Genomic DNA, 27644 nt, shown 5'->3' on the forward strand with positions numbered 1-27644 from the left:
GGAGTGGGTGACGGAAGTGGGAGGGGGCGCAAGCAGGTTCCCAGCAGCTGTTCTCTCGTTGAAATGCGGCGAATTCGCCAGTCTCTCTCTCTCTCGTCTTCTCTCTGAATTTCCAAAGGAGCTGCAAACGAGGGTTGTTTTCGCAGTTCCCTGCTCCTTTCAGTCCTTTTTATCATTGTTTCGCCGGCATTCGGGAACAGCACAAATGTTCGCCAACGGTCGCGTGTTTTTTAAAGTATTTTTTCCTTTTTTCATTTCCTGGAAATTATATCTCTTTCTTCTAATTTGAGCTACGTTGCTTGCTTTTTGCCGAAATTTATTCCGCTTTGGGGACGAGCAATCTCCCCAACCCATTGGCTCCCCAGTCAGACAGTTTTTCGGACTCCAGCTCGGTTGTTGTTACGGTTTTGTGGTCGCGAAAGTTCCTTAAAGTTTGTCTACCGGCAGAAGGAAAACAACTTAAGGACTCACCAGAGTAATCTCATTCGACATGGAATAAACTGTAATAATAACGAGGACCAACGATGGTAAGAGTCCATTGTGGAGGATTTTTAAATCATCATTCAAAATGGATGCCGGCCACCCACCGTTCAATCTGCATGTTAATTAATAATAAGCGTGTTCATATTTTTCCTTTCTTTTGAAAACGGGGGTTCAGCTTAATCCCAACTCGGATTTTCAGAGCGATCGTTACGAACACGCGTGGAATTTCGTCCTTTAATAAACTCCCCCTGGCAGGACAATGAATGATTTTTATGGGATAGGATAGCACTAAAGATAAGGGGGTTACTACAAGCAGGAGAGTATTAAACAATTTGCTATCTTGTTATTCGTACACAGAGGGAAAACTTCATGCTTAAGTCTAGTTTCATTAAAGAGTTATATTAATTTCTGTATTTGACTACTACATTTAGTTTTAGGGATTAGCGTGATTAGATTGGTCTAACTTTCAGTACAACCCCACCCTTAGTCTGCTAAGAAAAGTATGTTGTTTGCTTTTTCCTGTGTAAATTAAAGCTTAAGTCTGTGGGGTTGTCCGGACATCTTACGGAAGTGCGTTTGCGGGTGCAAATGGCCGTATGATGTGCCACCCTTCGCAAATCCTGGCTCGTTTCCAATCCACCGGCTGGTGGGCTCTTTTTTATCCCCGGGACACGGGTGCAACATGTTGCCGGGATTTGTTTTGTTAATTTCTGTTTTTTGGGTGCGGAGGGCAGTGTGTAGTCGCTGAACCCCTTAAATCATTTTTTGGGCCACCCTCGGCGTGTTGCAAGCCGCATGCTAATTGAAACCTGTGCGTAGCTGGGGTTTTGAACCTCTCCGGCTGCCTTGGTAGCCAAAAGTTTTTGGGTACCGTGGGTTTCGTCGATTAATTAATAAAGAATTCATGTCTGATTTTATAACTTCATCAATAAGCTCCGCTGTCGGCACCGCTTTCGCCGCCCGTCCCTCCATTCCTGCCGCTTTTATGGGGGAAATTCACAATGAATATTTATGCGCGTCGCTTCTTGAATGGGAAATGTGAAAAGGGAGTGGGGTCTTTTGGCTGGCTGGGTGGTTGGGTGGCTGGGAGGTGGTGCAGTGGCCAACAGCTGCCGACAGGCGCACCAGTTGCCCGAAATAGCGCCTTGGGTGGGAAAATCTTGGGGCTGCGCCTGCGAGTGGCCCAAACGCTTTGGCTCTCTAATTTTATTAACACGTTCATCATTCCTCGCCATTCGACGGCACAAGTGGCGCCTGAGGACGGCAATCAGTCTGGGGATCCCCATTTTCCGCCAGCCATACCCCTCTCTCCCCACCATCCAGCGCTTTTCCAACGGCTGCCGCCTGCTGTTGCCTACAAATTTCGTATTTTCCTGCAAGGGGGGCATTTTCATATTGGTCGGCGCGCGTCTCATGCATGGAGGCGAATTAATAAAAATTATTGCATATATTTGTAATTCCGGGTGCCTCTTTAATGGCTGCTGGGCAAGGGGTGCAATGAGGGGGTGGTGGGTGGTTGGTGTTTGGTTGCCGGGCGACTTCTTTATTGGCGCGTGCTGCTGCGTTTTATCGCTCCCTCTGCTCCCACTGCCACCCCCATCCCCCTTCTAACCGCTTCTATTATGACTCCCTTTTTTTCGGCCGCTGTTGCAGATGAAAGCGTTTTCGGCCTATTTCACTACACAACAAAGAATTTTAGAAATATATTAAATTGTTGCTGACTTCAGAACTTGCTAGCCAAGGAATGACAATAAAAAGAGTTTGATGTGGCTAATAAATATTAAATTCGCATTTGACAACTTAGATACAGTAAGATGTCGTAGTAACAATCAAATCTCGCAAAAGTTATGGCAGTAAAGAGGGTTCTTTCCAATACTCTTATATATATTCTACTAAAGACTATGATTTCTAGCATAAGAACATTTTTCAAAAGTGAATTATTACATATCTTGAAGATACTTATTCTGCATACTTTAAATAAAGGGAAAATGTCTCGCTTATTAAGGAAACTTTAATCGATTTCTCTGTCTGTAAAATTTGATGGAGCTATAAAAGACTTGCAGCTCGAGCCCAGGAATTCGTAGCCAAGTGGAGCGAAGAGTTCTTTCTACCGGGAATTTTGGGAATCTGAAGCAGGTATCTGCATAATTAATTTGATAAATAGCTGGGGCGGCAAAGAATTCAGCTCGCAAGCCACAAGGAAGTTGGGATTTCTCGGAAAACTCTCGACTGAGCAAACAGCATCGACTGCTATCTATCTATATAGTATCGGCTATCTGCAACTACATATATGTATCTCCAAGTGCTGTAATCTCGGACTTGTGTTGGCACTTCAATAGTGCGATATTCAACGATTCATTTACACTTGAATCCGTAAATGTTGTGGCGTTTGTCATTCATTTTGTTAGCACTAAGGCAAACAATTTATAACAAACCGTCTGAACCTAGCTGGCTGTGTGTTTTATCGTCACGTCACACAGATGAAAAAGTCGTGATGTAATTCTTTATCGATTACCGTTGACGCGGGGGGAGAAGTGTGGAGAAATTGTAGCCGGGGGTCTGGGTTGTTGACTCCGGTGATTTATGGTGTTGCATGCATCCAAGTTCTAATGTATCTGCGGCACGTTGCCCCTCGGATTCCCAGCCAACCCCTCGGCGATTCGGATCCTTTGTCGCTGTCCATTAGCTTGTAAAACGCTGCTGATTGGCACTGTGATATGGACAATTAAATTGTCGTTCTTAATCAGCGCCAGCGAGTGCACTAATTCATTGTGTTTAATTTCCTTCGCATTTTATTTAATGTTTTTTTTCCATTTCATTCTTTTTTTTCCCCCGGTGCCCTGGTCAATTGCACTTTTTACAGAGCCAATGCGGGTCGCCTACGTTCGAGAAGGAATTGCGCGAACAAATTGAGAAGTAAGTGACAAATAGGTTAAATTGTTAAGAGCGATAAGAACACGCGTTCGGATCGTGTGGGAAATGAGGAAAGAATGGATGGGTGTGTGCTGGATGGGCTATAGGCCAGAACTTTGCCCGTTTCTATTGGTGGAGTCAAGCTCCATTTAGCGTATGGCCAAGTAACGGCCAAATATTTATTTAATTCGTCTAGCCGGCAATTTTCGAAGTAGTTTTCGCGCTGCTTTTGGCAAAGCGTACGTAAATAACTCAAACCAAAACTCGTGTCTGGCCACGCCCACCCTCGGCCCCTTTTTGGCCATTACGCACAGAACAAGTTAAGCACGGTGGTACGGCGAATGCAATTTTCCAAATTGCCAAGAATCCGGAGTTGGAGCTAGAGCTGGAGGTTGGAGGATGAAGAAGGAAGAAGGAAGCGCTTACCCGCGAAACCCATCAATCACCGAACCCTCAGCGGCGCCCTCTGCCGGCCCGAATACGCAATTACCGCGACTTTGGAAATGGTGCAAAGTTCTGGTCTAGGCCGAGATTGAACTCCACTTTCGGCCCTTTCTTTCTTTATGACCGCCATTAGCTGCTAATTTCCATGCAGATTGTTTATGGCAAACGTTTTGTTTTCAACACAATTCGGCAGAGAATTTCGATTAGTGATTACTTATACAGATTTCATGTAGCTACTACTATTTTTAAAGTAGATGAGTTTATTAAAGTTTAGTCTTTTATATACTTTAATCTATATACACATAATAATTTGTTTTTGACTCATTTGAAATAAAATAAATATTTTAAAGTCATACATTTTTGTTTACACACATTTATTTATGCTTTGTTTGTTATCTCTTACCCACAGCACAACAAATAGAATCATTTCTGCCATTCAGTCAGTCACAAATAAGTAATCAATACTCGAAACTCTCTGCATTTGCGATGATTTTCGCAACTCGTTTTCATTTATGCATTTCTATATTTGTCCTCTTTTTTTCGCTTTTCCTTTGCAATCCGCAGCATGAATCGCATTATGAAATCCAAAGAACGCAAGCAAATGCAGACATGTCGGGATCACAAGGCACTGCAGGTATGTATCGGATGGAAATGGGCTGGGTTTGTTGGCGGTGGGGAGGGGCTTTTCCGCACGGAGCCGCGCAGCATGTGGAAAATCAATTTGCACAGCGCGAGTTTCCTCGCGGGCGGGGGGAGGGTCGGGGGAGAGCGGGAGGGACTTCCCTCCGAGTCAAGTCATAAATAAACGCATAAATTCATTTTTAAGAACAATCTCTCCCCTCGCTGCCATTCCGGCGCATACAAATTGTCTTTTATCCGGACGGAGTAACCGGAGTCTCGACGAGACTTTGTTGGAGCATACTTCTGGCCCGGCACATTACATTTTTTGCCCGAATTGATTGAGCGTCGGCATTAGAGACGCTTCACTGCGCCCTAGTGGCAGCTTTTCATTACCATTTTCCGTTCCCGAGAGCGGGTGAAGTGGAAAATGCTTTCCCTTTCTGGCAATCTCATTTGCCCCGCCAGCCAAAATCTCGACCAATCTTGTAAGGCCCCGCTAATGAAGCCCAAGGTTTTCACGTCCAACGTCTGAGCATGTGACCTTCGGGCCAGTTAACAAGTTGGCTTTGATCGAGATTGGATATTTGTTACCAGACGAGATGGAGGGGGTCTTGTAACTACTGCTCACTTAGCACTTACATACACAAAAAAGAAAAAGAGCCGGTTGATGGATGAGGACTAGTGACCCTCATCAGGGCAGCTGTCATGGGGCGAAGGTTGCCCCCAGCACTTGATAAATACTCGATCTAATCAGTTGGCCCTTTCTCAACACAGGTTTCTAGCCCCCACTGATAAAAAGATCGTTTTCCTAACACTGTTTATTCAATAAAAATCTCGATAGTATGAACTTCCCCATTAAAAACATTGCTACAAGTTTGTATTTATTATTATCAGGTTTTATAATTGCACCATTATAATACGAATTTATAATTCTATATCACATACACTTCCATTGTGAAAATAGTGTTACAACCCATATGGTTACATTTACATCTTATCTAAAACTAACACCTATTCATAGATAAAAAATAAGCTTTCATATAGGTTTCATTTTCATGTGTGCTATCTTAGGGAAAACCAAACAGATTATAAATCAGATCAACATATGCCATTAAAACGAGATACTGATTTAATCGGGGTAAACACTGATTCAAGACCGCATAACTAAAGATCATTTTGTCCATTGATTCCATTGCAGACGCGCTTCGCCCGCCAGGAGAGCCTGCTCCAATCGATGCAGCAGGAGAATCGATCTTTGCTCACCCGCATCCGGCAGTATGAACACTGTCTGGATGATGTGATGCGCAAGGTGGTGGACGCCATTGTGGCAGAAGATAATCTCCGGGAGGAGGTGAGCATGCTGAAGGGCCGGGTTCGAGATCTGGAGGCGCAGAATGCCGCTCTGTCCGCCAGTCCGGTGAAGGGCAGGGATGAAGGCTACTGCACCATGAGCAGTGGGCAGCCGCAGCCGTCGAATGGGCACCTGGAAGATCTGCCCGAGGAGCCGGAACAGTGGCTCCTGCCTGCGGAGCCTTGCTCAACGGAAATGGAGGACTGGAGCATGTCGCAGGAGGAACTGGCGGTGATGACGTTCGACGACGAGCGGGATCCACATAACCCTCATCTCCAGCAGCAGCGGAGGAAGAGGGATCACGACTGGCTGTGGCCATCGAGCGACTTTATCAACTCCACCACCGTGGAAACAGATTCAGTGGCCGATGGCATAACCCAGCTGCTGCAGCAGAAGGTAAGGAGGGATTTCTATTTCTTCTGGGTTACTTCTAATAACTGCTCCAAAATTTCAGATTGTTTACTCCGAGGACGAGGAGGTGGCCTGCACGGACTTTACCAACGACTTCTACAAACTGGTTAACATCCGTTCGAATTCCTCGCGCAGTCTTTACTCATATTTAGAGGGTGAGACGGATGACGAGGATGAGGACGACGACGATGGCGAGGATTCCAGTATCTCAGAGAGCCAGGTGGGTCCCGCTGGCAGAATCAGTCCCACGCCCAGCGAGGCGGGAAGGGCCCAGTTGACCAGCTGCTCCTCCAGCGAAACGGACGAACTTTCCGCCAGCCAGGCAAAGAAGGATGAGGAACCGGACTACGCGGTTATCGACGAGTGCCGGCGGAGGGTTAGCGACATTGAAATCGAGGATGTGCCCATGATTGTCAGCAGCACGCCAATGAAGCCACTGGATGAGCAGCAGTGCATTGCTCAGATCATCAAGAGTGAACTACGTCGACCGCCGCACGTCCTGGTGAAATCCAAATCGGTGCTAGAGGACCAGGAACCCAGTTGCATCCTGAGACACAATCAACGCCGCGAACTGGAGTCCACCGTGGTGCGCAGCGATAGCATCAGCTGTGCCATGATGAACAAGTTGGCCAAAGAGGTGGTGCCACCGGCGCCTGGAATGGTTACCAAACTGAAGGAGCGGATGCTGCTGAGGCAGGCTTCCACGCCTCCGACGGCCAGCTCCTGGCGCAGAAGCAATGGCTGGAAGAGGGTAACATCACCGGTTCATCCACCGATGGCTGTCTCGCCCAAAAAGGTAAGGGATTCATAAAGTAATGATATGATGAAAAATATACGATTTTGGATTTCGATTTCCAGAAGGCAGCCAAATCAACGGAGCCGCCAAAGAGTTGCCTGCCCAAGGCGCAGCCCACCAGAATTCCAACGAGCATCCATTCGTCGGTGTCCTCGTCCTCCTCGATGTCCTCCTCCTGCTCGCCCTCGCCCTCCTCCCCCTCGCCGCAGTCGCCACAGCAAAGGTCACCGGGTCAGCAGACACAGCAACAGCAACAGCAGCAGCAGCGAAAATCGAAGATTCCTCCACCAGTTCCCGTGCGAAGATCCTACGCCAGTTAGGATCTATACGAGCACTGCTTAATCTCAAATCAATAATCGTCAAGCTAACAAATATTTAAAGATTTAAAAAGACTAAATTGTGATATATTCAAACAAAACAAAACAGAACCGAGAGTTACACAAGCATTAAGAGATGATGGCCAGGATGAGCAGGCGCGTTTTGTACGTACGAATACGAGTATTTATGTATATTGTAAATTTTTGGAAGATGTTTTACCTTGTAAGTGGCACTGCCAACTGTTCCCCCTATGAGATAGAAAATCGAAAAAACCGAACAGCTCGCCCTGCTCTATACCACATATATTTTGTAGAGCAGCGGTTGCAGCATCCAAATCAGCGGGTTATACTAACTACACATAATGGGACATTTTGAATGACTTCAAACTGAATTCAAACCACTATTAGCTATGGTCACGTAGTAGGTGAACCAAAACTGTAGTCTTCCGCACAAGTCGAGTGTATTCGTAGGACTTGGTTAGAGTTAACCACATAAGCTAATCCGGATTAGTGCTCCTCAGACACAACAGCAGTTGAACATTTGCATTTAAGGGTGAAATATTTCAAAGTGTTTACGATGCAGTATATGATGCATATATATATATAGATACGATATATATATATACGGTTTCTAAGCGAATAATTAGACGACAACCATAACAATAAACTGTACATAGCAGTCGTTCTTAAAGCTAATGATTATGATAATGACAAGCTCTTCTTCAACCGTAGTTAGCTCCTCCGGGCTGCTGCCACCGACTACTTCATCGCAGCAGCCCGATTCCTAAGCATATATACATACTTACACTATATAGAACAGAACGCACTATGATCGTGAGGAGGGAACCTAGACATAAGCTCGTATGAACATTATAAATGTATTTTCTTAGCGTAGCGAGTACAAAATAAACAAAAAGAAGTTACAGAAAAATGGATTATTGACCTAACCAGAGGCCACGCCTCTCGAAAATCGTTTATCGCGGCGGGTTGGTAAAATCTTACATAAATACGGGTATGTACTACGGAATCAATAACATAAAATGCAAACACACACGATCACTTAGACTACCACCTAGGTGCTATGACAGAGAATGAATTCCAGCTCATGCTTCAGCTGGATAGAACTCAATCGTGATTCCGGGGCGCTGACCCAGCAGCTCTTGTATAGTTGGGAGTAAGCGCTTTCCGAGCACGCACTGCCCTCCGGCGCCGGAGTATCAAAGTGGAGTGCTAATCGGTTCCGGCGGCGCTTCTTTTTCAGATCACGGCCGACGGTGTAAGATGGATCGAGGGTAAGATTACGGCGCGCCGAGGTATTTGCCCTTCTGCAGATCACGTTGGCGGTGCTTTCATGGGTCAAATCCCAATCGCAGTCAATGGGCGAGTCCAAAGCCAGAATCTTTAGTTGATGATAGTTGTCCGGACGCAGTTCGTGCTTGACCACCTGGTAGGCTATGGTCTCATTGCAATCGAGCGTGTGATAGGGCAATCTACGCGCTTGCAGTTGCCACATTGTAATGCCCAGGGAGTAGATATCGGAGGCTTCGGTAAGGGTGTCCGATCTCAGCGCTTCTGGAGACATGTATCTCAGGGTTCCTTTGGGAACGGTTGGCTCCTGCCAAGCACAAAATTCGCCCACCTCGATGGAGGAGCCGAAATCGCAGAGTTTGCAAATGTAGCTTCGCTTCACTTTGATCTTCGAGGAATTGCCCGATCCCGAAGACTTTGTTCCCAGGGCAACCAATATATTGGTTGGCTTTACATCCAGATGTAATACGTTTTGGGAATGACAGTATCTCAGGGCAGCAACCACATCCAGAGTTATTCTAAGAAGATCATGGTTAATTACAAAGTATTTAGGGAGTTAATTTAGCATACAAGACCCTGTGCATCAGTGGTAGAGCCAAAGTGTCCACGATCCTCTGCAGACTTTGTCCCCTCGGACATTCCATGATGACCAAGCCGAAATCTGCGGCGGACTCCAGCTTAAGAAGCCGTACAATGTTCCGGTGCTCCAGATTCAGCAAATGAGACTCATTGTGCAAAGTTGAGGCTGCCTGGGCTCGAATTATCTTAACAGCAACGGAGCGATCTAAATCAGATACTGAAAATTATCTATAAAGGATTTAGTTTTAGTGCCTACCTCTGTAAATAGCTTTAAAAACGGTGCCGTAGGCTCCACGTCCGAGTACCTGACACCTAGTGGGTACGGGTGGGCCATCCTTGAGCAGCTGCTTTCTTTTCGGTGTGTTCAATAAAAGGTCTCCCATTTTTCAGCCATCCGCAAGTTTTTAAGAAGTCCACATGGTCACCGATTATAACGGATTATTAAACAGCTGAGTGGCTAATAACGTTGCCCCATTATTCAAAACGATATTAATCGCATCATTGTCAAGTTTGTTAATCACATTTATTTGAAGATACTCTTTTTTATATTATACTATTTATTCCCTCGGATCAAACAAGTTTCAATAGTATATTTATACTAATAATGCACACTTATAGTTCCTATCCAGCAATAACATCATGAAGAACTAAACGCAATACACGGAAATAATTATATTTATAATAAATGGATCAAAAGGGCTTCGAGGGTTCATTTTAGGCTTAATACTATACAAATAAATATTATTACAAATGTCTGCCGCTATGCTCCTCCATGATCACGTTCTAGTTGCGCTCTCGGTGCAATTTCTCTGTCTCCGCCCGCAAGTCCTGTAAAAAAAATGTAAGGTAAAAAGAAACTGCATGTTAAAAAATATTAATTTTAATTGGAAAATTACTATTACCCGAAAGGCTTCCTGGATTTTGTCTGTGATAAGCTTCCGCGCCGTTGGCTCTGGCACTTGTCGTTTTTTAAGGTCCAGAATAAAGTCGTTAAGGTCCAAGGGCTGGCCCACATTCAGCGTCACTTGCTTTCCCCGCTGTATCACATAGGGCTCCACATTGGGCAACAGTTCGTCCATGCCCTCGTGCCACATGGGCAGAATGATGGGAATCTTCGGCGATTCGTAGATGATCCTGCCCACTCCCCACTTGAGTCGCAGCTCCTCCTTCTCCATGTTCACCTTGCCTTCGGGAAACACATGGATCCAATGGCCCAGTGCGGCCTTCTCGATGCACAGGTTGATGGCATCCTGGTAGACACCGATGCCACGCACAACAGGTATGCACTTGCCTGCGGATGGAAAGAATGATGGCTCGGTTTATTGTGGACTCCTCAAACCAGGAAATAAGCAATGAAATACCTACCAAACATGAAGAAGAGCGAGTGCAGCTTGTTGGTGAAGCAAATGTCGTGGGCGGCCATCGACCAGCGAATTTTATAGGTGTTGCAGACGATTCCCAGAGGAAGGCAGCCCCACAGGCCAGGATCGTCGAAGCAGGAGTAATGGTTGGACACGGTGACCAGGGGAACGCCCTTGGGTCGCTTCGTTATCAGCTGGATCAATCGCTCCTTGTTGTAGACGCGGGGTTTATTCAATAACACTACAAAGCAAAACGAAAGAGAGAGGCGAAAGTTCAGCATTTGCATAATTGTGGCGGGGGGCGCCAATTAACAACACGGCACACGTTTGACCTCGTTGAACGAGATCGCCAGCATCCGCACACATCGTTTATCAATCGAGAGATTCGCTGACGTATTCCGTTTCGCATTCACGGTCAGGGGCATGAGCTCTTCGAGCAAACGCCGCATCTCTTGGCCAAAAATAAACGTGCCTTTGGGCCAGTTGTTTGGTAAGGTCGGCTCTGCCGGCTAGATACTCACTCAGCACAACCTTGCTGAAGATTCCAACGGCGGAGACGACGAACTGGCTGACCACGTACCAGAACTTCGAGGGGTTTCTCAGCCTAGGGAATATCCAGTCGATGTTGTATGGCATCGCCACGCCGGTGGCCACATCTAGGTTGGGATCAGCATCCCGGTCGGACATTGGGGGCGGAAGGGTAGAGGAGTTTAGGGTCTGGGACGGCGATGGAGGCATAGGCGGTCGCAGGTCCTTGGGCTTGCTGCTCCGCACGGTCTGGGTGGCGATATCCTTCCTATCCTGCTGGCTGCCCGGATAGCGCTCATCGGGCACTGGCCGCGCCTCCGGAGCTTGGACGTACTGCTGTGGAAACGAGATAAGGGCGGAAGTTGAATTACCGACGTCCACAAAGTGCACACAACAAATCCCACTGCTGACCATGGATAGTCTTTAATCTTATCGTGCCCAAGAATAGTTTCCTTTTGTGCTTGTATCTAGCCAAACGCCTCTCAGAGTTACGCATTTTGATTTCTATTTGAATTATTCCTTTGTCAACTGTTCGACTAACCCAACAACCCCCGCAAAAGCCGCCTTTGTGCCACAGGTTAGCAGCATGCGCACTGAAAATCTGCTGCTGCGAGACATCGCACTGCATTTTCGCGCGAATAATAATGCAGGAAAAACTCACGTCGTCAGAGATCTATGGCGACCTTCACTCGGTGCGAGATGTATTACATTGGGCACCTGAGAATCTTTCGCATCCGGACGGCGGGAACTTTCGAGCGTAACTGATTTTCGTCTCCACTAAAATCGCCAAGTGCAACAAGCTCTAAAGCAAAAGCACGCACAAAACGAGGGCGTTTGCCCCCAAACAAAGAGAGACAAAGCGAGAATGAGCAAAGGAAAGGGCCCCAAAGTAGAAGTAGTGAGGCAACAGTCAAGTGGTCGACTAGAGATTGTGAAACTATCTTTATCAGTTAGCAAAAGTGCTTAGCCTAGCGCTTCCGTGCATAATGATCACGCTGGTTCGGTTTGATATGATAAGCATTTAAATTTGTGCGCCCAGCGAGGTGGGTTTGGGCTCTGGTGCTTTGTGCACGGTGGTAAGTTTGAACAGTGTTCTTATCAGTTGCTCAATCTGGATTATTTTTCTAGATAATAGGTGCCTTTGTTTACCTTTGTTAGGTGTAGGCTAACGAACGTAGAAACTCATCAACAAATATTTTAAAATAAAGTTCTCTTATATTCCAGGAGAGTTAAAATGATAATTCCCCAGTTATCTGTGTCTTTGGAGTATTTGTAATGAAGTGATCATAAAATAGCATTTCTCTTCAGAAGTTAAAGCGCCTAACCAATTGATACCTACCCCTTTTAGCAATGGCTAATTTAAATTTTTCCCGCCACCATTGGTGGAATGGAACTAGTGGTCAGTTCTGGAACGTGGTGAAAATAAGGAGAAAGCGATGGCCTGATTTTGTTTATATTTATTGCGTGTATTTGGGTGAACATTTTCAGGGTTAATTGCTATAATTATGCTTACCCGCGCCACTGCCCGGATCGGCGGTGTATATCCTCCGCTGATCAGCCAGTTTATATTTCGCGCTGCAGATGCGGCGCCCACGTGCCCGGGACGCCTTAAATTGGAACACACGACCATCAACATTTCCACAAGTTCTTAATTTTACGAGTAAGATATGTGTGCAGATATTTTGCCAATACGTTCTTTACATAACCGGCTTTTGTGGGCCGAATAAAATTCACTTTGCAATTTGGGACGCGCGCACTGCTTGCTTCTTCACCCAACCGCCACTTCTTCACCTCAGCAGCAATCTCATGGGCGTACGGGCAGGAGGCGCCGTGCTCACTTGGCGCATGTCTGAAGGGGGCGTTATTGTGGTGGGGAGCGGCGAAAGTTCCAAGGCCAATAGAATCTAAAGAAACTAGAAATTTGAGGATAAACCAAGCCAAAGCAGCTGTTTTTTGCCATTTACATCCAACTGATGTTTAGACATTTTACAACACCAATAAATCGTTTACTCACACTTAGTTCTGGCAGTCTGGTAACACTGAAGGCAGCTCAAAATATTTTATCGTGGTTTTGTAATTTCCACATAAATATCAATTAAAAGCGAGCTTTTTCCGGGTTTCCATTGCAAAAATGTCTCGCAGCGCTCGACCCCTCACCTCCGCCCGTGTCCTGCACAAAATCAAGGAATTAACAACCCCGCAAGCCAGCACTGAATACGTGATCAACCGGAATCCACGGAACTTGGAAAGATTACGCATTGCCTACAAGCCGGGCGGCTATCATCTGGAGAAACCCGGTCGATCCTACTGGCACACTTTGGAGATCAACGCCAGTGGCCGCTACGTCAGCGCCGATGTCAAGCACTTCGAGAATGGAACCATACTGAGTGCCAGCACCTCGGAATGGGCCATTAAACAGCAGTTGTACAAGACCAACGACACATCTGCGTTTGTAAATCTCGGCAGAGTGCTCGCTCACCGCTGCCTGCAGTCTGGGATCACGGAAATGACCTGCAACGTGGAGGCGGTACCGGGTAGCAAGCTGCAGAAGCTGCTCAAAACCATTCAGGATAATGGGGTGTCCTTCACGGAACCCTCTCGTCTGCCCAACGAGCAGCCGTGGGATGAGAAGAGGCATGAAAAGCCCTGGGAGGTGTCGGAAGAAGCACTAGAAGTACTGGACGCACCCAAATCAAAATAGCCCAAAAAAACCACACTTAGTTTTCGTTTCGTTTAAAATAAACGTTGATTATTATTGCTAATTACAACGAATCATGTTGATTTATTCGTATTTGCCCTTAATGTCCTTCCAGAGTTTCTGCAAAGCGGGGAAATCTTGAGATTTGGCCAGGAAACTCTGCTTACATAACAGGATTATACTTACGCCTTTGTTGATGCCCTCGAAAATCGCAACCGACGTGACATCGAGAGCGCGCTCGAAGAAAAAGGCCGACGCGATGATGGCCACGGCGTAGGTGGAGGTGCGCTTGAACAGGGTGTTGTAGATAACCTTCATGTTGGCTAGATTTTTTTTAAAAACGTTCGATTTGTTCCCAATCAAACTTTTTCCACACGCCAAACACACAGCTGATTTGTTAGGTTGAGTTGACAAACAGTGTTGGAAACGTCCAGAATTTAAATACTAGGGTCACCGCATATCGACATTACGCATTAGTATTATTCTTGAAAAGTGTTTTTAATTGAGGTCGGAGATGTTTCTTGTCGTCTTTCAAGCGGTCACACTGGTCGATGGGGCAAAAACAAACGATTTGTGAATATGCCAAATTACCAGGATATTTAGCGTAATTGGGCCTTATCTGCGTGGACCATGGACATAGGCACTATCGAGTTGAGCGTGGAGGCGCTGATTGGATCCTTGCTGGCCCTCAGTATCCTCTTTGCCTTCTGCCGCAGCCTGCTTTCCGAGGACTTTGTGAGCACCTTCAAAACACGTCACAGCTGGAAATCAATAAAAGTCTTGGAACAGGTGAGCGGATTCACTTGCCCCGAAAGAGATGCCATAGGATACATGCCGTTCATTCTAGGCCTGCTTCTGCAACGTGTGCGAGATCCTGCTAACCCCCTCCGCAGGACTCTTTTGCGACTGCTGTGGACTGTGCACCCATGCCACGCCCCCTTGCCAGCGGAGGGCGGACAGGGAGTACCGGTGCAAGGACAAGTGGTTGCGCAACGAGTCCACCGTGCGGCACTTGTGGGTGCATGGGAATCTGCCTATGGGAGTGCATTGTGCCGCCTGCAACGAGGAGGTGGATCACCATGTCAGCACCGATCCGGGATTATACGGATGGCGATGTGCCTGGTGTCAGCGGTGCTACCATAACGATTGCTACACCCGCGCTGACTCCAAGGAAGCCTGCGACTTGGGCGAGTTCAAGGACATGATCTTCCCGCCCTACTGCTTTGTGGCCGCCCGAACAAGAGATTCGATGCGGCTCCACTTGGCCAGCATTACGCCGCCAGACATCGAGAACTGGGAGCCGCTTATTGTGATCGCCAACACCAAGTCGGGCAGCAGTACGGGTGCCAATGTGTTGTCCCTGCTGCGCGGTTACCTGCATCCACTGCAGGTGATGGAACTGGGCTCGAGGGGTCCGCAGGACGCCCTGCAGTGGGCCGCCAAAGCCAGTCCTCGCCCGTGTCGCATACTGGTGGCCGGCGGCGATGGCACCATCGGTTGGGTGCTCAATACAATCTACACGCTGAATATCAAGCCCCAGCCCTCGGTGGCCATCATGCCGCTGGGCACCGGCAACGATTTGTCGCGAGTTCTGGGCTGGGGAGCAGAGCCGCCCTCTGTTCTCGATCCGGTGAAGATCCTTAGAAGCATACGGCGAGCCCGCTCCGTGAATCTCGACCGCTATGACCTGCAAATAGAGAAACTGCACTATCGACTGCCCATTCAGAGGCATCCCACGAAGACGATTCATGTGTACAACTATTTCAGTGTAGGTGTGGATGCGTATATCACTTACAACTTCCACAAGACGCGCGAATCTCGATTCTATCTGCTCAGCAGTCGAATATTCAATAAGGTAGGCTACAATCTAGTGTGCTCACTTAACCTTAACTAATGTATCGTTCTCGACAGCTGCTGTACTTTACCTTCGGAACGCAACAGGTGATGCAACCTGGCTGCGAACACATCGAGGAGAAGCTGACCTTGTATCTGGACAACAAGCCAGTGCAACTGCCTGAGCTGCAGGCGCTGGTGTTCCTAAATATCGACTCATGGGGAGCTGGCTGCAAGCTCTGCGAGCTAAGCAACGCCAATGGGGAAGTGCGCATCGTAAACTCCATCTCCGATGGTATGATGGAGGTGTTTGGCATTGTTTCCTCTTTCCACATTGCCCAACTGCAGTGCAATATAAGCAAACCAGTGCGAATTGGCCAAGCCAAGCAAATAAGGGTAAGCTCTGCACTAATGCAACCGAATATTTGTTAACCAAGAATCTTCTTCAGCTACAAGTCAAGGAAACCGTGCCAATGCAGGCGGATGGCGAACCCTGGATGCAGAGTCCAGCGGATATTCGCCTTTCCTCGCGCAGTCAGGCCCGCGTCCTCAAGCTGGCTGCAACCTGAACGTAATAGCTAATACAGAATAGAATCCCTTATGTGCCAGTCCCTAATCTCAAAGTACTTAACCTGGAACCTCAATGTATACTTAATCGAATTCGGTTAGCATGGCAAGCAAAGACACCCTAGTGGAGAACCGAAACTAGTCGAAAAATACACGCAATCGCATTTGATTGGCAATAATTCGCTTTTATTAAGACGCAATCTTTTGAAAAATAATTAAATGTTCGACTGGTGGTGCAACATGCTGCCCTTGAGGGGCAAATGCACAACATTTGGGTCAGTATTATCGAAAGGCGGGTAAACAACAAAATCAGGAGTGCAGCAAACGCTGAAGCCCGCTCTAGAGCATAGTCAGCTCCATGATGGCGTTGACGATGTCATTGTTGTTGTTCTTCAGGGCCTTGATCGCCTTGGCCCTCGTCGTGTTGGCCTGCGTGATGACCAGCTCGATATCCTTATCATCCACGCCGGTGTCATCAACATCCTCCTCGTCTTCCTCGGCAATCGGGGCCACCGATGTAGTGGCACCCACGCTGTCGGCAGCACCAGCCGCCTCCGGGGCCTTGAACTTCTCGGCGGCAGCCACCTGGGCCTGTTGCGACAGATCCTCGATCTTGGCCTCACCGAACACGATGTAGGTATCGCTGTGGGGGTTCTTGTACACATCCGGGTTGTTGATCACGAACAGGATGTTCTTTGACTTCCTGATCGTCACGCGGTTGACGCCCTGGATCTGCTTGAGTCCCAGCTTCAGCATGATCTTCCTGGCCTTCTTCTCGCCGCGCGATTGCTTGGCCTTCGAGACGAGGTCGATGGGCAGACCGGTGGCTCCACCACCCAGCTGTGTGGTGGCCGCTACAGCCTCCTCCAGACCAGGCATGCCACCATCGGAGTCGCTATCGCTGCCATCATCCTCGACGCGGACGTCCTCGGGTTTCGCCTCAGCGGAGGTGGAGGGCGCAGCCTCGCTCTTGATTTCGGTCAGTTCGGGCATTTTAATCTGTCTGGAAACGAGTGGACAACACGAGGTTAGGTAATTGCTTTGCAAATAGTAGCAATTAAGCTAAGGGTAAAACATCTGGTGCCGGTTCAAATGCTCAGCGATGCGTCTTGGCGGGGGTCAGCTGTCATCGATTTTTCAAGTTCAATTGGAAAATCGGTAATTCGCTACCCCCGTAGCTCTAACTCTTAACTATGATATTTTACACAATTTAAGGCGCTGATTCACGGATATTTCGGCTAAAACTTAATGTAAGGAAAAAAATGCGGAGTACACACACCTACCGGAAACGAAGAAAAGAAATATGGCGGATGCGAGTGTGACTGTCGCTTAGCACGATTTTTCTTTAATTCAAACGATATATTCTGTCAGTGTGAACGTATGCGAATGAAGTATGACAAATTCAAACTTGGTGGCTACTCTGTTTCATAATTTCGTTATTTTCAAATAACTGGCAGTTTTAAAACACATTTTTAATCCTTTAGCTTTATAGTAAAGCATTATGACTAAAAATTTATAATGTAATTTGACTATGAAGGGTTGCTGAAATAATCAAACTATAAACATTTAAGGTAGTAGCTTATAAACCAATAATATGCCAGCAATCTAATTCTTTTTCGTAATTGTTCAAAGCAATTGTTAAATATTTTTTCAAAGGTGTAGTTCACTAATTGGGTCACCTTTGCTGGCAATCTTCTACTGGCGTCATATTACAGTTTGTGATAATGCAGTTATAATTTTACATAAAAAAAAATATTAAAAACAAATTGATAACACCGCTTACTCAAAAGGAAAGAAAAGAACATCACAGATTAGGCTCAGTGGCAATTACTGGCAATAACTGAACTGCTTAAATAGTAAAATTTAACGAATGAATGGTTTGACAGCGTTTCTTCCCCACCCAGTCTGTCACTTGAAGATGGCGATCTTCAGTTCGCCAGTGCAGTCTTCAAACGCTTCTCAAAGTGCTCCTTCACGAGCAGACGCCTGGAGGAGTATTTAATTAATTGAACACGCCTGATAAGGCGAGTGCCTCCACACTCGGTGCTTGATTTCACTTACAAATTTGACTCCGCTGACTTTGTTAGAGGAAGTTCACAGAGAAAAATTGGATACCAGTTTATTGCGATTTATATTCGAATCTAGAAAGATGGCTTTGATATTTGATATAAGTTTTTACATGAAATTAACAAATTGATTATATTAGTTAAGTTTTAATTATGTTATGTGCATAGTATATAACGTATATACTCTGCTCCTTCCAAACAATACAACCTAAAAAATGCGGTCATATTACGGGATAAGTTTATTTGGCAAGGTCGAAATATCTTGGTTCTATTTTACAATTAATTTAATAAAATTTCCTTGTGTAGGAAGCCCATTTAGACACGTCTGGTTCGGATGACAAAGTCCAGAGCTACTTTGTGGTAGGTTGGATGGGCGATTAGATCGGAGGAGACACACGCCAGATGACTGATCACCTATCGCCATTAGATAACGTTCCGTTTGAGTGGCCACTCCTGGAGCTAATAAAAACCACGACTAGGATGGGTCACCTCACAGTGAACGCTGCAACGTTCAAGACACCCAACCTCTGAAATGAAACTACCAATCCTTCTGATAGCCCTTGTGGCCATGGTGGCGGCCAAGTCCGCACCTGGTCGCATGGCCGCGCGCTACGACCACTTCCGTATCTATCAGCTGACCATTGAGACGAACTTGCAGATGGAGGAGCTCAAGAAGATTCACGAGCACATCTCTGTAACTACCTTTAAAACATTCCATTTCTGAAAACCATATATGTCTTGAATTGATCCAATTTATAGGTGCACTTCCTCAACGAACTGGGTGCTGTTGGAAACAAATACAATGTGATCGTAGGTCCCTTGTTCCACAGAGCCCTCGAGAAGACCCTTAAATTCCTCGAAATTGTTTACGAAGTGATTGTCGATGATCTGCAGAAGTAAGTGCTTGATTCTCAGATGAGTTATAACATTACAAAAACCTACACTTGAATCCTTGCAGATTGATAGATGAATCCTCTGTTGGCGACGATTCCCAGATGGAGTGGGAGACCTACCACACCCTGGACACCATTTACGATTGGATCGATCAGGAGTGTGCTGCCCACGATTTCCTGGAGTGCAAGGTTATTGGACAGTCCTACGAGGGTCGCGACATCAAGAGCATTAGGTTGTCGAAGCGTTCGGGCAACAAGGCCATCTTCCTGGAGGGCAACATCCATGCCATGGAGTGGATCTCGTCGGCCACCGTCACCTTCCTGCTCAACCAGTTGATCAACTCCGAGGATCCGGAAATGCAGCGTTTGAGCGAGGAGTACGATTGGATTGTGGTGCCCATGGTGAACCCGGATGGCTTCGTTTACACCCACGAGGTGGAGCGTTTGTGGCGCAAGAACCGTCGTCCCAACGGATACCGCAACGAATCTGGAGATTGCTACGGCATCGACATGAACCGCAACTTTGACTACCACTGGGGAGGTATGGTCTAACAATTACCCTATTCTCCAATCCCAGCTGATTATTAATAATCAATTAATTTGAAGGTGCCGGCTGGAACATCGATGAGCCCTGCGATCACTGGTTCGGTGGTGAGAAGCCCAACACCGAGGTGGAGATCATCTCGCTGCAGAACTTTGTGAGCTCCTTTGAGGATGGCTACATTCGGTCCTACATGGCCTACCACGCCTACGGACAGTATGTCCTCCTGCCCTACGGACACTCCAACACCGAATTCCCGCCCAACTACGAGCAGATGAAGCGCATTGCCGCTGCATTCTCCGATGCAGCCGCTGATGTCTATGGTTCCACCTTCACCTATGGAGCTAGTGGTCTGCTTAACTGTAGGTTTATCTGAATTAGTAGGGAGTGTCTAGTAAGACTTAATGACTTTCATGATGCACCACCTCGTATAGATGTCGTTTCGGGAGCTGCCAAGGATTGGGCCTATGGCGTGAAGAAAATCCCATTCACCTGCACCGTGGAACTGCGTGACAAGGGCACCTTCGGATTCTTCCTGCCCTCCAACCAGATCACCGAGGTGGGTCTCGAGGTCACCGCTGGTCTTAAGGCTCTGGTCAACAAGGCTGCCGAGGAGGGCATTTTCGACTAGAGCTTGGTCTGTACCAACTTGGGCGCAGATGTTGTGAAAAATAAATAAATCATTTTATAATTATAATGTGAACATTCAAATTTTCTTGAAAATGATTTTATTAATTAACAGTGCAGATTAGCTAAATGCGTTCAATAAAGAGAGAAGTTGCTGTATATACAAAAATATTTTATATTTTTTATTGTTACTTAACACTTGAATTAAAGTGACATTTTCTTTGAACGATTTTTTGTCAAAAAGTTATTTATGTACTCTGAGTGTTTTCATTTTATATAATTACTTTATATATTTACTTTGGATGTTATTGAACCAAGGAACAATATTTTACTGTGCTTGTACGCTTTGTTTAAAACATAAACAAGCATAAAGGAAAGTAATAATTGAATTGATTTTGCTTCGGCAGACATTTTTACAAGACTCTCCTGTGGGAATTTGAATTAGGGTGCCTAAGATTGTTTTGACAACACACAAGCACTTATTTAATAGTTTCCAAGTAACTTTCCCCTTAAAAAGCTGAGAAAATCCAACGAGAAGCGGAGCGGAAGATGGGATTTTGGCCAGGCAAAATTACTGCACTTTGGTTATGGTATAGGCAAATTATGCCACGTGGCTGCAGTATCAATAAATATTTATATGCCCGTCTCATGCGGCTGTTGCTTTTGCAGGAGTCGAGGTCCTGCAATTCGCCCTGCGTATAGTTGGTCATGGGATTGGGGATTCTCGGATACTCGGATACCGAGGGGGATGGATAAACTTTGCGGCACGCAGCAAAACTTTGGCCAAATGCAGCGGAATATCTTCGCTCCTTTGCAGAAGCCAAAGCCATCAACACCAACCGGGCCAACATAAAATTCCTACTACAAAGTGGTTATTTTGTTTGAAGTAATCCGCAAGAAGTCGTTAAAACTGTCGTTGCCAGTGCTCCCAGATTGATGATGGTTTCACGTGTCCGCCGCAGAGAGCAGCCGACCTGCCAGGATGCCTTTTATCCTTGTCTCCTCCCTTCACCGTCCTTTGCCGTCCCTTTGCCATCCCTTTGCCACCACGCAACTCCTCCAGATGTCCCCACTCGAAGATGCATTTGAGGGGAAACTGATGCAATGTCTGCAGCCGACGAAACGGGTCTCAATGGCTTTTCCAGCGATGCTTTGACATGGAAATGCTAAAAAGTTCCCGGCAAGAGGCGATGGCTTCCGGAAAAGCCTTTGACACCTGATATGAAAAGGAGCCCGTAATCAAATATGCCTGCAAATAAAATGCCAAAGCTGCCGAAGGAATTCGTTTGCCGTACCTTAGCCATTTTCAATTAACTTTGTCTGCGTAGGGTAAATCGGTTCCACCTTCAACTCCGCCTCCCCCTGCACCACCACCTCTTCCTTGCCTCCCATTTCCCGGAAAAACTCGACCGACCTTTATTGCCCAACACACTTTTGCGTCACGTGGCAAGTGGCATGGGGCAAAGGTTATAGGGCCCATAAAACGGCCAACTCATTATGCAAATGCTTTGTTATACGAGCAGCCACGGGCACATAACATAAATCGGTAGTGTTATGTTTACACGATCCAATTCGAATAATATCTTTTCCGATAATTACACAGCTCCGATTTCAATACAAACGCAATCGAAACCATGTTGATGTTTTCTCAACTTATATCACGATTGCAATTAGAAATGTAGCTGCGGAACTGGTTAATCGACAACAATGGGAGCCCTTGTGAGTCAATATTGTCCATAAGTACTCTTCAGATTAGATTTATTTGCAGCTCCAAGTGAAATCGAGGGTTTGTCACCGCCGTCATTATTGGAAAAGTGCGAGGGGACAAGTTTCAGTGGGAGTTTATGCTTGTGTATCTACAAGTTTTGATTATATAACACTTATTTTTATACCCGTTACGCGTAGAGTAAAGGGTATGCTAGATTCGTTGAAAAGTATGTAACAGGTAGAAAGAAGCTTTTCCAAACATGTAAAGTATATTTGTAGATTCGATTTGACCCTGTCTGTCCGTATTTAAAATCACACATGTATCTGTTGAATTCATAGATAAATACGTTGCTTACAAAGTTTGGTTTGCATTTCAGTGACAAGCCCATTTTTTAAATAATGTAAAATATGATCAGCCAAATGAGATCACAAGATTTAAATATGAAATGTAATGCTACTCTAATAGAATTTTAGCCACAATTCCAGTCGTACAATTAATTTGTTTCAAATCCCTTTTTAATGTCATGGTAAATTAGCGGTAATGTATACGTATATATACTGTTCCAGAAAAGCGCAGCATGACTTTGGTAAATCAAAAATTCAAGCCAACAAGTATGATATGACATTTAACATTTGTCCGCGAAATTTAGTAATTGTCCTGTGGCCAATCCCCCCCGAGTACATAAGCCCCCGCCCCCTGCCGACGGCCCAAAATGTTGTACATAATTAAACGATTGCGAGGGCAGAAAGCAGGGCAGAGCGAAATAAAAATGGCCAGTCAGGTGGGTGGGTGATTCGGGTGGGTTGGGGGTGTGGCAGTGCCAAAACCGCAGACAAATAGCCGCTGGCCAAGTGGGCGGCGGTTGGGGCGTGTGCAGATCTGGGGGATTCAGTCAGTTAGCACACACAAAACAAAACAGAACAGGACGAATGGAACGAATGAAACGAGGCAGAAGGGAGCGGCGGACGAGCACACGCAAACGGAAAGTTGCTTGTCATTGAACCATGAACTGGTCACCAGCCATCATTCACTCACTCTCGCAGTCGCTCACTCTGCCAGTCACTCACTCACTCACTCACCCACTCACCCAGTCATTCACTCTGCCGAGTTGGGGAAGCCCCCCAGTGCTGGGGAGGAGGGATCAAGTGGGCGGGCTGGGCAGGCGGAGAAAAGCGTCACGTGTTTGTGAATCGCGCGTATTTGCTTATGCAAAAGACCAGACGAAAGGACCAGGATATTTCGTTTGGCGAAAGGATAAGCGGGGCGGGGATGTTTGATTTACACTCAGAGCAAATGGTACTCGTTGCTAACTCATGTATGTCTTGTGTGCATTGCCAACATGAAATGGTAGAGGAGTATGAATATTAGCATCATTGCATCATTTATTCACTTTCAAAAAGTTAAAATATTAATTATAATTCAGATTTCTCACTTAAGTTAACAATAATGGTGTATGTTCAAAACTCCTTCACTTAATCTTAATCCATTTCCATTTACGATTCTATCAACTAATTAATGTACATAAAATCTTAGCATTAATGACCTATTTAAACAATATATTCTCTGTGCAGCCGTCGAACGGGGGGTAAAATAAACAAGATGCACTTTAAAAATGAGCATGTAGCAAATACTTAAATATTTATTCTCGGATTTGGCGGCAAGCGGTATCTTCTTCTTCTACAGCTGGTAAAACTAAAGCAGACAGCTGATAAAACTAACGGCGAACAGGGCTAATTTTGTGCAGCTCTCCATGATTAATGTCGAATTAATGGCACTAATTGATGTGATCTACATTGATTGATTGATTGATTGGTTGACGGCCGGCGGGATGGAAAAAAAGACGTGTGCAAAAACCATAAACTCATATGGCCGAAGTGTAATCCTTAATTAGTTTACTCTGGACCGGGCTTATCCGCTTATCTAAATTACACTGGGTCAGTGCACATTATGCAGAATGCAAATACTTGAGAAAGAGAGGGCAACACGGTGCGACAGGGACGGCGAGTGCGACACCATTTACCGCCAGCCAAGCTATTATTAAAAGAGCATTTATATAATGGACTCAACGGACTTTTGCCAGTTCGCTTTGCGAACTCTTCCTATAAATGCACTGCTAGAAATTCAAAGGGTTTTCAATGTTAAATTGAGTATATAATAAGTAGAGTATATAATAAGCTTAATTTATCAGTTGATATTTGATTTTGATTGCCCTTGTCTTAACTAATTTATTAACAAAGAGATATTATCATCTTTTGATAGCCAATCTCTATCTCAAAGTAAACATTTTTAGTGCTAACTTTTCAAACTACCTGCTCTATTTCGCTGAGTGCATTTGGTGCAGTGTCTGCAGCAGTTTGCATGGAAGTTGGCCAGTATTTGCGACCCCTTTCGGATTGGTCACGCATTGCTCCGCTGCGGCGCGGAGTGGATATATCGGCCGACAGCTGCTGCTTTTACTGCCCCTGGGAGTACGAAGGACTCTGGCTGGCTTCTGGCTCCTGGCTACGGCTACGAAGGTTCCCGGCCAGTGCACACGGGGCGTATGAGTTATATTTATTTTATCTCGTGTATGTTTGAGTTTCGCATTAAAATGCGCTCGCTGGAGCATAAAATGTTGGCTGTTTTTATTAAAATCGACATCATTAATGCGGGAATTATGCGAGCGGTCTTGCTGCTTATGGGTTGGAATGACTCCTTCCCTGCATGGCCAACGTTTAATCATCATCCACATGGTTGAGCTTTAAGTGTAACCATAAACTTTTGTTTTGAAACCGGATCGCTGCGGTATGGGAACGTATTGGGATCGGATCGGATGAGATCGCTCGACCGCCGCTGACCAACTGGCCAACAGACGCTTATCGCAGGCACACTTCAAACAAATGGCACACCAACTGCCATTGTCCTGCTGCTCCTGCTGTTGGTGGCAGGATATCGATACCGCAGACCGTCGACCACCGACCACCGACACTCGACCAGTGACCACACACAAGGTGGCAGGGTGCTCCTGCTGCTCATGCTGCTGGAGCTGCCTGCTGCTATGTTTAATAGTTGGCCACAACTGTGACCCCGCAATTTATGAATATGATTTCGGATCGGAGAGAGTGGGAAGCCCAAGCGGGGCTTACATTGGCACCCCAATTAATTGCCCGGCTGACCACCGAAATTGATGGCAGTTTGGCGAAAGTTGCCCGACTTTTGGCCACTGCCCCCGCCAAACGGCGACAAATGTCAGTTGGCCGAAGGAATTGAATTTCCGCCGTTGCCCCATGAACTTTGGCTACACTTTGGGGTAATTGTTTGGGGGCGTGGTGGCATGCAAATGTCGACATGCCAAAAGTTCAAAATTGCAGCTAAAATTACGGGCATCGACAGGTAAACGACTTTGGCCAAGTTAACAAGGCACTCAAGTACAGGTTATTTCTATTTTGCTAGAGAAGGTGGAAGAAGCTTATCTCGGTGCCAAAAAATAGTTTTCAGGATTCAGGTGAGAGGTGACATCATAAATAAAAGCAATACTACAGGTGTAAATAGTCTAGCTTAGTAGCAGTTGCTGCAACAAATATATGTTTCGCTTTATATGCGTTTGCCCGATTGCAGCTGCAATCTGCCCAGGATCTGGGGATCAGGATCAACCCCAGGGGCAATATATCAAACTGTTTGGCAGCCAGCCCCGACGATCATCACCAGCAGGTGCAGGGCTCCCCTTTCTGCTGGCCAGCAGCAGACCATCAAACAGATTGGAACACGCATTTGCAGCATGTTTCGTGCCACGAAAGCTGCAATTAAGTTTTGTTAATTTTAATGAAGCCACCAGGCGCATCTGCTTGCCCCGACCGACCGAAGAACAACAAAAAAAAGGGGGACTTTTGTACGGATTCATGCAAGTCAAAAGCAATGCTCCGGGGAGCAGCTGCTCCTATTCGTCTGGCTAGGGGTTGCTCCTTTTGCGCCTGGCCATGCGATCTGCCAGCTCCTCCTGGGTCCGCTTTTTTCTCCATTTTAATTAAGAGCACCCGTTGGATTCGGCGATAGGATCTGCCACATGAAACTCTAGCCGCAAAAAATACAAATTGGAAAGCAGACGAAAGTATTTGTACGGCAGATGGTTGTCCATTAAACGGGGTGATTATCACATAAAAATCATTTTAAACTGTGCAGTCTGGCAGGGACAATTTTTTATGGGCAGTTAAGATACATATTTACGTAGATACAGATGGATATTGCACAAATATGTTGCAGATAAATAATTTGATGCGCTCATTAAATGGCAATGTGAGCTTGAGGTTTAAGTTCACATTTTACACTTTTAATCGGTAATTAACGGTGGTCTGATGAAATACAAAACATTTAGTCATATTAAATAAATTAAATTTTTATTAATATTATAAAACCAAATAATAGCGTTAATGTTAAGCCCATCATCTCCTTTTAATGTTCAAAGAGCCTTTCCACCTCTTCACTGATGACATAAAATATTAAAATTGTATTAAATCAAAATGAAAAACATTAATGCAGCCAAAATACAGTTACACATTTGCCTTAGAAACCCCAGAAATACATTTCCATTTTCCTTTTCTATTTGGAATTAATTCTATTATCCAGCAGCCATCGCCAAATCGAAAATTGAATAACAAGCTCTTTACATTTGACGAGAATAACTTGCACATTATATTGATTTTATTTCGTAACAATTTTATGGACATCACGAGCAGTTTTCTCAGTAACTCCGAGCAACAAATGGGGTGCCAGGACTTTCAGGATGAGGATGAGGAGGAGGTGGGATCCAGGGGAAAATTGCTAAGACGGGGAAAGCCAAACAAGAAATTGACTGTACTGAACGCTAGACCAGCAGAGTTTACACTGTCTGCGTGTTTGCTGTGTGCGTAACCTCCCGGTTTTTCCCCCCACCTCCCAGTGATCCCCCCCCCTTCCAGCTGGGGAGACCCCCTGGAAAAACATGACAAGTCAAGTCCTTTTGGCACCCCAATAAAATTCCCGCTTGGCCGTTTTTTTGCTTAACGAAGTGGAACTTTTTGCGTGCGGACGGCAATAAAGGCGGAATGAAAACAACGAAAAATGAAGTATGAAAAGAGTATGAAATATAATAAGCGAAAAATGAAAGCCCGCTTTAAATTGGCAAAAATCCACGACGAGTGACTTGAATGACATTAACCGCTCCGCGATGGCCCACTAATTGAGCCAATCCCGCGGATGCCGCTGGCTAAATAGCGATTTACACTGTCCACATCGACCATAATTCAGTCGTATGGCTGCAATCCTTTTTTACCAGCTGCCAGCTGCCAGCCGCCCACTCACCACCGCCCACTTTTCAACGCCACGCCCCGCTGTCCAGGCTGTCAACGTTTAAATTGCGGTTGCCAAAACAAATGAGGAGGCGGAAAAACCAGAGTGGCCGGCGGCGGACTCGATTCATTTCGGATGAAACATTTTAAATGATTCCATGCCTGGCACCGCATGCAATTTGCCGCCTGCCGTCGCAACGCATTCAAGGACGTCAGAAGGGGCGGTGCAAAGGGGGCGGGGCGGTCTGGTTCCATTGCAAGGTGTGTGCCGCAATCCTGGAAATGAACAACACGAA

The 27644-nt window shown here is 46.0% G+C and overlaps 8 protein-coding genes across 14 annotated transcripts in view; 4 read left to right on the forward strand and 4 right to left on the reverse strand.

The window, feature by feature from the left end:
• Positions 1-8267, forward strand: part of LOC117137762 — a 37795-nt gene extending 29528 nt beyond the window's left edge. Inside the window, exons 1-6 of one of the 5 annotated variants that reach the window (XM_033299381.1) lie at positions 93-527; positions 3347-3399; positions 4405-4474; positions 5660-6208; positions 6267-7019; positions 7082-8267. In XM_033299381.1, the coding sequence (XP_033155272.1) occupies positions 525-527; positions 3347-3399; positions 4405-4474; positions 5660-6208; positions 6267-7019; positions 7082-7339 (1686 nt within the window). In that variant the 5' untranslated portion in view covers positions 93-524 and the 3' untranslated portion in view covers positions 7340-8267. Of the gene's footprint in view, positions 1-92; positions 528-3346; positions 3400-4404; positions 4475-5659; positions 6209-6266; positions 7020-7081 lie in introns of those variants that run through there. The other 4 variants (XM_033299377.1, XM_033299378.1, XM_033299379.1 and 1 more) reach the window with 4 other exon arrangements.
• Positions 8172-9606, reverse strand: LOC117137766 (proto-oncogene serine/threonine-protein kinase mos). Its single transcript, XM_033299386.1, has 3 exons — positions 9480-9606; positions 9215-9428; positions 8172-9162 (listed from the first exon to the last, which is right to left on the reverse strand). The coding sequence occupies exons 1-3, from the start codon at positions 9604-9606 to the stop codon at positions 8409-8411; spliced, it is 1095 nt and encodes a 364-aa protein (XP_033155277.1). The 3' UTR covers positions 8172-8408.
• Positions 9607-9768: 162 nt separating this feature from the next.
• Positions 9769-13088, reverse strand: LOC117137764 (tafazzin homolog). Of its 3 annotated transcripts, none has more exons than XM_033299384.1 (5): positions 12626-13088; positions 11106-11445; positions 10589-10825; positions 10126-10514; positions 9769-10051 (listed from the first exon to the last, which is right to left on the reverse strand). In XM_033299384.1, exons 1-5 carry the CDS (start codon positions 12746-12748, stop codon positions 10007-10009), a joined length of 1134 nt encoding a protein of 377 aa, XP_033155275.1. In that variant the 5' UTR covers positions 12749-13088; the 3' UTR covers positions 9769-10006. The 3 variants fall into 3 exon arrangements, with proteins under 3 accessions (XP_033155275.1, XP_033155274.1, XP_033155276.1); XM_033299383.1 differs by having other exon boundaries at positions 9770-10051; positions 11106-11448; positions 12626-13087; XM_033299385.1 differs by lacking the exon at positions 12626-13088 and adding an exon at positions 11774-11882 and having other exon boundaries at positions 9772-10051; positions 11106-11448.
• A 27-nt stretch (positions 13089-13115) lies between these two features.
• On the forward strand, positions 13116-13880 carry LOC117137769 (39S ribosomal protein L18, mitochondrial). Its single transcript, XM_033299389.1, has one exon. The coding sequence runs from the start codon at positions 13244-13246 to the stop codon at positions 13811-13813; it is 570 nt and encodes a 189-aa protein (XP_033155280.1). The 5' UTR covers positions 13116-13243; the 3' UTR covers positions 13814-13880.
• On the reverse strand, positions 13834-14254 carry LOC117138503 (cytochrome b-c1 complex subunit 9; the record flags this gene model as incomplete). The annotated part of the gene is made up of 2 exons (XM_033300635.1): positions 13834-13930; positions 13997-14254. Coding segments are annotated over 2 exons (294 nt in total), but the record flags the coding sequence as incomplete, so codon positions are not given.
• Positions 14255-14307: 53 nt separating this feature from the next.
• LOC117137763 (diacylglycerol kinase epsilon) lies at positions 14308-16403 on the forward strand. Its single transcript, XM_033299382.1, has 4 exons — positions 14308-14599; positions 14658-15665; positions 15722-16039; positions 16093-16403. Exons 1-4 carry the CDS (start codon positions 14441-14443, stop codon positions 16210-16212), a joined length of 1605 nt encoding a protein of 534 aa, XP_033155273.1. The 5' UTR covers positions 14308-14440; the 3' UTR covers positions 16213-16403.
• On the reverse strand, positions 16375-17213 carry LOC117137767 (nascent polypeptide-associated complex subunit alpha). Its single transcript, XM_033299387.1, has one exon. The coding sequence runs from the start codon at positions 17201-17203 to the stop codon at positions 16550-16552; it is 654 nt and encodes a 217-aa protein (XP_033155278.1). The 5' UTR covers positions 17204-17213; the 3' UTR covers positions 16375-16549.
• A 1560-nt stretch (positions 17214-18773) lies between these two features.
• Positions 18774-20470, forward strand: LOC117136452 (zinc carboxypeptidase). Its single transcript, XM_033297371.1, has 5 exons — positions 18774-18970; positions 19036-19172; positions 19235-19710; positions 19776-20072; positions 20145-20470. Exons 1-5 carry the CDS (start codon positions 18809-18811, stop codon positions 20339-20341), a joined length of 1269 nt encoding a protein of 422 aa, XP_033153262.1. The 5' UTR covers positions 18774-18808; the 3' UTR covers positions 20342-20470.
• The last annotated feature ends 7174 nt before the right edge of the window (positions 20471-27644 follow it).

This window comes from Drosophila mauritiana, chromosome 2R (genome assembly GCF_004382145.1).
Source record: "Drosophila mauritiana strain mau12 chromosome 2R, ASM438214v1, whole genome shotgun sequence".
In the NCBI taxonomy this organism is placed as follows: domain Eukaryota; kingdom Metazoa; phylum Arthropoda; class Insecta; order Diptera; family Drosophilidae; genus Drosophila; species Drosophila mauritiana.

Excerpts from the sequence above, each read along its gene's own strand:
- LOC117137769 (XM_033299389.1), top strand. The coding sequence starts at position 13,244 with ATGTCTCGCAGCGCTCGACCCCTCACCTCCGCCCGTGTCCTGCACAAA.
- LOC117137763 (XM_033299382.1), top strand. The coding sequence starts at position 14,441 with ATGGACATAGGCACTATCGAGTTGAGCGTGGAGGCGCTGATTGGATCC. Across the intron at positions 14,600-14,657 it reads CAATAAAAGTCTTGGAACAG|GCCTGCTTCTGCAACGTGTG; the intron begins GTGAGCGGATTC and ends CGTTCATTCTAG. Across the intron at positions 16,040-16,092 it reads GCCAAGCCAAGCAAATAAGG|CTACAAGTCAAGGAAACCGT; the intron begins GTAAGCTCTGCA and ends AATCTTCTTCAG.
- LOC117137764 (XM_033299383.1), bottom strand. The coding sequence starts at position 12,748 with ATGTTGATGGTCGTGTGTTCCAATTTAAGGCGTCCCGGGCACGTGGGC. Across the intron at positions 11,449-12,625 it reads CGATCCGGGCAGTGGCGCGG|CAGTACGTCCAAGCTCCGGA; the intron begins GTAAGCATAATT and ends TCGTTTCCACAG. Across the intron at positions 10,515-10,588 it reads CTCGCTCTTCTTCATGTTTG|GCAAGTGCATACCTGTTGTG; the intron begins GTAGGTATTTCA and ends TTCCATCCGCAG.
- LOC117137767 (XM_033299387.1), bottom strand. The coding sequence starts at position 17,203 with ATGCCCGAACTGACCGAAATCAAGAGCGAGGCTGCGCCCTCCACCTCC.
- LOC117137766 (XM_033299386.1), bottom strand. The coding sequence starts at position 9,606 with ATGGGAGACCTTTTATTGAACACACCGAAAAGAAAGCAGCTGCTCAAG. Across the intron at positions 9,429-9,479 it reads TTTTAAAGCTATTTACAGAG|ATCGCTCCGTTGCTGTTAAG; the intron begins GTAGGCACTAAA and ends TATCTGATTTAG. Across the intron at positions 9,163-9,214 it reads CCACTGATGCACAGGGTCTT|AATAACTCTGGATGTGGTTG; the intron begins GTATGCTAAATT and ends TGATCTTCTTAG.
- LOC117136452 (XM_033297371.1), top strand. The coding sequence starts at position 18,809 with ATGAAACTACCAATCCTTCTGATAGCCCTTGTGGCCATGGTGGCGGCC. Across the intron at positions 19,173-19,234 it reads ATTGTCGATGATCTGCAGAA|ATTGATAGATGAATCCTCTG; the intron begins GTAAGTGCTTGA and ends GAATCCTTGCAG. Across the intron at positions 19,711-19,775 it reads CTTTGACTACCACTGGGGAG|GTGCCGGCTGGAACATCGAT; the intron begins GTATGGTCTAAC and ends ATTAATTTGAAG.